A 7,695-nucleotide genomic window follows, 5' to 3' on the forward strand; every position below is an offset into this window, starting at 1 on the left:
TTTCCAAACTTTCAAATTGAGAAAAGGGGAAAATTAAAAAAAAATCTATAAAAAATTATCAGAGGGTGTTAGGGTACCCAAAAGGCCTAAGGCACCTTAAAATACAATTTTTGTTTTTTATCTATATAAACCATTATAGATTAAAATACCTTTACAATAAAACCTCAGGAATTCTGGAATTAAAAAGGGATTCTATAAACATCCTGAAATCAGGAAAAAACGGACAAATCTCACCTCTGCTATCCTTAAAGTAAATAATAGTCTCAAGAATCCTGTGAAAGCCCTGCGCCTGGAATATGTTGTCATTTTCAAGAAAAGTGGAATTTGGTATCAATTTCACCAACCATCGTTGAAAAAAACATGACTTTTTCAATTACTGTTTCTTGACCACATTTAGTCCACATTTGGTTTGCAATCAGTTACATATCTGTGAACGAGCAAAAGCTGGCTAGTCTGGTTGCGTGGTCTGACAATTCCCTGACGTTTATTAATTGCTCCGTTTCATGTGGAGTGTCGGGTCAGGGAAGCAGATCACAAGAACAGCCTTTTTTTCTTGAGGCATCTATGAACGCAAAACTTTAAACAGCACATTGGAACGATATGTGGTACAAAGTGTTTACCCCGGCCCCTAATCCGTCCGGTTCTGAAAATTACAGCAAAAGCAAAAGTTATTTATTACCTTTAAATGTGCAACATTTACATTTGAAAGCAATGGAAATCATTGGATTGCACACACAAAAATTCCAGATAAAAATCCATGATGATTAAAACAATTGAGATCTGTGGTGCCACCAGAGCAATACTCACCCCACAGTCGAACGGTCAGAAATGTGATCTCATAGACAAAGTTGACGCGGAATTCAACAGCCCTCTTGTCATCACCTACAATCCTGGGATAGCCCTTGATGAGGGCCTCCAAAGCTTCATCCTCCTTGCCCATCTGCTTCATGACAGTAGCAGCACGCCAGTAACCCTGATAATAAGGGGCAAGTCCAATCAAGGACCAATGTTCCAGAGTGGTGGATTTATGATGTACCTTGTGACTGCGCACTTATCAGGAAAGAATGCAAAACTAAACCTGGGGTAACTTGAGGTTTTACCCTGAGGTACCCCACAAAACCTTTTTAAACCTTGAAAAACCTCCAGGTAAACCTCGAGTTATGGCTGTCTTGAATGTACTGAATATTTGAAATTTGATCGTCAACCAAACAATCGATTGAATATTCGAAAACCAAAAAACTATGCACCTACGACTATGACGTTATTTTATCGTAAAGTTAAGGCACTTTATTGTCAAGTGCCACTTTTTTGTCGAAGGCAGTTCATTGTTCCTGTCCTTTTAGAAGGTCAAAACCCTTGAATAGCTGGCAGTTTTGAATATCTGAATTTTTGGTCAAATATAGTTTCGAAGAATCAAATAAATCATTCGAAAATGGACAGTACTATTGAGTTACCGCATGTTCTATTTTGCATTCTTCCCTTCAATGCAAAGGAAAGTACAAAAGATGGTCAAGTGTTGCACCACAAATTCTTCCATTTCTGTCAAAAAGTGCCTGTCTCAAATCACGTTACAGAAAGAAAGAACGGAGGGGATGCTACATGTAGATAAAGTAATGATTCTTTCTCCAAGTTTTCTCTCAATTTTAATGATCAGGAATATATGACAGTCATGTATATGTGGATTAAAACATGGGGATTAAAACATCTGGCAGGGGAGCAAAAACTTTAACAGAGCACCTTAAAGTTTTTGCTTCTGTCCTTTTAGCAGAAGGTGCTCCGTAACATTTATAGGACTGGCATTACAAAAGAGAGAAAGTTTGTGCTCCAATCAAATTGCCAGGTTCCCTAAATTCGAGGATTTGAATCTGATATGCACGCAGACATGTGAACTCTGTGACCTCACCTTCTGGAATGTAGGATCTATTCTCATACACGCTATTGCATCTTTCAAGGCAAGGCCAAGCTGTTGGAGTTTCATCAGTGCCATGCAGCGATTGCTGTGCAATATTGCCTTCTCGCGCGGTGTCAGTAGATCAAACGGATGCTCTGGATTCTCATCAATCTCCATGGCTTTGGTGTACAGACCGACAGCCTCTCTCGGATTGTGGTGGATGATATCATTCCCCCGTTGCTTCAGTTCTTCCACGTACCACCAAATGCCACCTTTAATACAAACAGGGAAGGGAGAATCAATTTAGAATATCAAACAAACAAAAAAGGAAAAATTAAAACGATAAAATAAGGCTGAGCTGTGCATGCTTGGCAGTGAGTAGAAGGGGCCACTATAGACGGCAGTATATTTCCCCTTGAATGTTTTTCCGACTTATGTTTTTCCTGTCATTTAAAACAAATCCATAGCTACAAGAAGTGAATGACAGATGTTGAAAAGGTCAAACATCTATGTGACAGTATTTCAAATCAGCAAAAAAGAAAAGTTGGTGCATGTGATCTCTACAGGTTTCAAGATTACAGCTATGAAAGTTGTAAGCAGCCGTGTTAGTCAGGCAGTATACAGATACAACATGGTTTGTCAGGAAATAGTGAAAACTAATGACCCCACAGTGTTGGATGATTGGGACTATCTCCCGAGGCGAAGCGTGTGGGTACTTCAGGGAGATCCAGGGGATCATCTGTGCCACAGGTGCTGTCGTCCTGATGCTGCACTTCAGCAATTTTGTTTGCATCACCAGGTAAAGGAGAGTGGAGGGAGCCGAGGGGGGCCTTTTGACTAACAGTATCCTCTGCTTTTTCCAGTGAAGGGGGGATCTCATCTGCAAGAGTGATTTATTCTATATAATTGCTCGGAAGTTGCAGTGTCAAGTATCTTGGTCCTGGAAACATATTTCGATCAGCTGTCCTTGTACATGTTGGTTAGCGGAGGTTCCACAACTTTGTAGGGGGTTGGTTTAATCTGCTAACTTACTTCTCCCTTGAGGATGATTTCGGAGGAGAAATTGATTTTCTGAGGGGATCCCCATGATCACTGTATCACCGTGCACTCACATCGAGCTGCGCTGAGCAGATCCTTCAAAGTGTATATTAAGCCGCATCCTTCAGATTCTGGGGCTTTCTCCCTCACATATCTGTCAGCCCAAGCATAAGGTACCAGTACGGTAGATGGGTATAGGGTTGGCTCCTGTCTCATAAAGATCCAGAAGGGAGAGAGACGTACTCGTCGAGGAGCGGGGTGTACAGTTTTATATGTTCTTGCCAATGCTTTTTCTGATAGGTAGGCACGCAGCAGATTGTGCAGCATATTGTTGAACCGCTCACACCGTTCGTTTCCCTGCGGATGGTAGGCAGTGCTGTGGCTCTTTGATGTCCCATATAAGCAGCTAGTGCAGAAATCTTTCATGAGCTGGGACTAAAAATTACTTCCCAGATCACTGTGGATACTCCTGTGTACGCCGTACTTGTAGCTAGGTCAATATTCAACTCAGTGTAGCCCAAGTATGGGATCTATATATCATTTACTCCATACGCTTTGGGTAATAACCATTGGGTAACATCCAGAGGGCACTCCCCTCCAGAGATGTGATTTCCATCTTTCTCAGCAGCTTCATTATGTGGAGCGAGTACTCCTGGATTGACTCGTCCCTGGTTCATCCCATAGAAATCTTCCAAGCGCGTAGATGGGATTTCGTATTAGGCGAATAAGGCAAGCTCCTTGTGACACGATCAATGACCTCTCTGGGTTGCTCCTATCGGAGGCTGTGTGCAAGGACATCTCTCATCAAATGCTGGCCCTGTCACGTAGTCAAGGACAAGCTGCATTCCCTCTGCGTCAGACAAATCCTTCATCAAAAGACGCATATTCAAGATGCACTCGGTCCTTTTCTGTGGAGTGTGGATGGCCTGACGGCCAATTTCATTAATTGTCTCTTGGCATGACGACAATCCTCGCTGACTTCTAGATTTCCCCTTTCTCCATCTTCTAACTCTGCCAGGCCGGTTAGCAGGACCTCTAGCTGTTCCTTGACCAGCAGAGTACCACCATACACCTGTACATCAACCTTTTGATACGGCACTTGCAATATATGCATCACTTTGTGATAGTTGTGCTTGGCTTGAAAGTATATTGATGTTTTTATTTCAACTCAGCACACGTACAATAGGAGGGCGCTGTTTGGTTTGGGTAAATACAAAAGACTTTACCCAAATTAAATAGCGTCCTCCATTGTGTCTGCCACACCTCAAATAAATGCCTATGCTAATATACATGACAAAGATGAATGTCAAAAGTGCCAGCCTGAAAAGACTGTACAAATTTTATGGGATTTTGCATGGAACAAAAAGAAGAGTTAGAAGAAAGAAAAGCTAGGTCTCTGTCTGTTCAATGAACATCTTTATATACACACCAAGTTTCAACCCAATCAGACTCACAGTTCTCTAGATGTAAATTCTTAAAAAATACACTTTTAAAATTATGTCATCGTGACATCAGTGACTACAGCCTGTAACCTTACACAGTCTTTATCTGTGCCTATAGTTTAAAGTCAGTCTGATTGCATTTTTATGTGAAATTTTTCTAGTAGAATAAAATGTAAAAAACTTTTAAAATTAATAACAAAAATTATGTGATGACATCATCTTGACGTAATTTTGGATTTTGCACATTAGTAACAGCATCAAATATTTGATGTCATCATGACATCACCCACTATAGTCACATTTTGTTTACATCTATATGCCCTAGCAATGAACCTATAACAAAAAGAATGTTCAATTTAGCATGCTGCATTTATGAGATATGGCGCTAAGCTTTGAACTTTTAAAAAATATATATAAAATCACCTCATAAAGTCACCTCCATTTTCATCTAAAACATATCCTGGTCTACCTGCATACCAAGATTCAACCCAATCAGAGTTCTGTAGATATAGATCTTCAAATATACATGTATGCACCTCTAAGATGACGTCACATGAGAAATGACATCACCCTTTGGGAAACAAATTTGCTATAAGGATATTCATATAACTTTGATTGATGTATGACAAAGATGAAGGACAACCTTTGTCATGAAAAACTTTGTCATTCTTTTTTGTCACAAAGGTGATGCACAGAAAAGACATGTACAATGTCTAAGGGATATTGCATGGAAAACAAAGAGGAAAAAGAAACTTAGAAAAAAATCAGAACGAAAAGAAAGGCTTGCAAAATGGCAAAAAGATGAGAACTATGCAGAAACGCCAAACAAATTCAAAACAGAAAGAAAAGCTTTTCCGCAACTATGCGGAAAAGCAATCAATATATATATACACCCTTACAAAAAATGGGCCGAACTGCCGAAACAGCCCAATATGTCACATGACTTCCAGATCTATAACGGTTTACTGAAGTCATGGTACCAATGATTTCAGTAAGGCAGAATGAAAGTTCACTTTTTTTATACCTTTGGGAAATTACGCTATGGTTACAAAACTTACAACTACCACTTACCAGGCAACCTAGTAACACAATGAAAATCGCGCTCTGTCATCATGGGATGAGCAGCACGAGCACGTTGCCGTCCTCGCTGCAACTCACTATCATTCATCTTGCTGAACATTCCTCTTGCTCACTTGCCTCTCCTTTTATTTCTGTCACTTCATTTAATTGTGTGCGGCAATATTTCAGACTTTTTTTTTTACCTACAGTCAGCGCCGCCGAATCTACCTACACGAAGTCGGTGGTGTAATTACCACGTAGGCGTACTTATTTCACACGAGGGTTTTCCCCGGCCCCGTGATGATTAAATCGGCGCGGATGCAACCTCGTCCCCAGTGCTTACTTTATTTCCAACCGCGTTTCCTCGTCCCCAGTGCTTACTTTATTTCCAACCGCGTTTCCAATAGTAAACCCTGGATAGCAAACTTTCTTCCTGCATCCTGATTCGATACCGCAATTGGCTAGTAATGGATTTTTATCGTGTACTTGGTGCTATTATTCACAACGTGCAGTACGTGTTTTCGCGATCATAAAAAATAAATAAAAAAAATTACGTGGCTACCTCTGGCAAAATTAGTAACTGGTATAGGTCGTAATTTTTCATTTCCAGTGAAAAAAACATTGCCACCCTGTTCACAAGGGGGCTCCCTTTGTGTTCGATTTTGCGTTGTTTCCTATGATTATGATTGTAGTGGAACCGTACAATCGCACATGGCATGGTGGAAAACAACATGGCGCAGCAATATCGTACCCATGGAAACGAGGTTAGGTACACATAAATTGCAAGTGCACGTGCCCGTTACATGTGAAATTTTGGGCTGAATCTAACTTAATTTTTCATTTGAAGAACATTTAGTGGTATGAATATATATCAAACATTTTAACAGGCCTACATAGTGCATAAATAGTGACATAGAAGCCTACCACACAACCAATACGAGTTACGTTCGTAAATCAGGCTTCTCAGAAGTATGCCTATATAGTTTTCGAAATTTATAATCTTGGGTATGTGGATGACGAAAAAACAGGCAATTTGAGCACAAACACATGGAAACCCGTTTCCTAAAAGCTAAAGATCCGCCCATGGCCTGGCGTCGTGGCTGCCAATCATGGCCAAAACGTTAGATTTATAAGTCAACAACATCTTGTAAAAGATGGCTTTATTATTTTATTTAGTGATATCAACTCATTATATGGGCCCTCTTAACCAACAACTGACCGAACAACGAAACTGAACCGAAGAGTTAGGATTCTCTACAGTAAACTAACCACATGAATATTCCCTTAGATTTTTGCAGCTCGAAAGACTGCCTTACATCTGCCATGTAGCGCTAAACAAAAAGAACATTTTTTGTCCTTATCGGCACAATAATTGATGGAGATTCATCTCTCTTTCCTGATAAATTCTGGTCTTATTCTTATTACAACCCCCACCACTGAAGCCAACCTCCACAAACATCAGTTGCTTCTTCAAAAGACCAAATATCAAGTGCCAGGCTTATCACACACACCCAGATGCCACTTGTCAAGATCGAGATCCTGTGAAGACAAATACTGCTTCAAGGGAAGACATAATGGAAGATGTCTTGATAGAGCCTGGCGAAGGATGTCGAAACTGCAGTTGGCCGCTTTAGGCGTTGAGCCTGAAGAGGAAAATAATGCTCGCCGAGGCTTTTTTCCCAAAACTGCGACGAAATCTTATCCTCGCTAGTGATGAAAATAGTAAGAAATGTACTGACGAACTGACGAACTATCTGACGAACTATCCCACATTTGTCGGAAATTGTGGTTCTTTGCAACCATTGTGGAAAAGATATGGTACATGGTTGCTTGGTGTGATACGTCAGCTCCGAGAGGAATTTCTGGACTCTTTTTAAGGCCCTCTTGAAGGTTTCGTGGTAGTATGTGAGCACTTTTTATGACGACTGCATTCTTGTAATTTTTTTTTTACGTTTTCATGTTGATCATCTTGCTGACGATGAAGTTTTCGATTTGTGTTGCTCATATTGGAGATCCGAAGATACATTATGCTATAGGCTACTTTCGCGGGATACTTGAAGGAGACATTTTCGAATGTGCTCTTGTAGGCATGCTGTGAGCAGCTTTTCTTGAATACAGGGTGCATTTCTTTGTGCTAAATTGACGATTATTATATGAAGACAGCCGCTTGATCAATGGAAGGAGGGAACTTTCTCTCGGTTGACGAGCTAAGATACTGTCGATGAAGTATGAGGCATTCTGAAGAAAATGACTTGAATGGTAGAG

The 7,695-nt window shown here is 40.5% G+C and overlaps 1 protein-coding gene across 1 annotated transcript in view; it reads right to left on the reverse strand.

Moving 5' to 3' along the window:
- The window catches only part of LOC119723192 (TPR and ankyrin repeat-containing protein 1-like), a 68,386-nt gene extending 64,343 nt beyond the window's left edge, over positions 1–4,043 (reverse strand). The window contains exons 1-4 of the mRNA XM_038193752.1: positions 3,940–4,043; positions 3,004–3,083; positions 1,904–2,163; positions 808–973 (exon numbers count right to left, since the gene is read on the reverse strand). Of these exons, the coding sequence (XP_038049680.1) occupies positions 808–973; positions 1,904–2,163; positions 3,004–3,083; positions 3,940–4,043 (610 nt within the window). The remainder of the gene's footprint in view (positions 1–807; positions 974–1,903; positions 2,164–3,003; positions 3,084–3,939) is intronic.
- Between the last annotated feature and the right edge of the window lie 3,652 nt (positions 4,044–7,695).

Source organism: Patiria miniata, unplaced genomic scaffold (assembly GCF_015706575.1).
Source record: "Patiria miniata isolate m_02_andy unplaced genomic scaffold, ASM1570657v1 HiC_scaffold_16, whole genome shotgun sequence".
NCBI classification, from domain to species: domain Eukaryota; kingdom Metazoa; phylum Echinodermata; class Asteroidea; order Valvatida; family Asterinidae; genus Patiria; species Patiria miniata.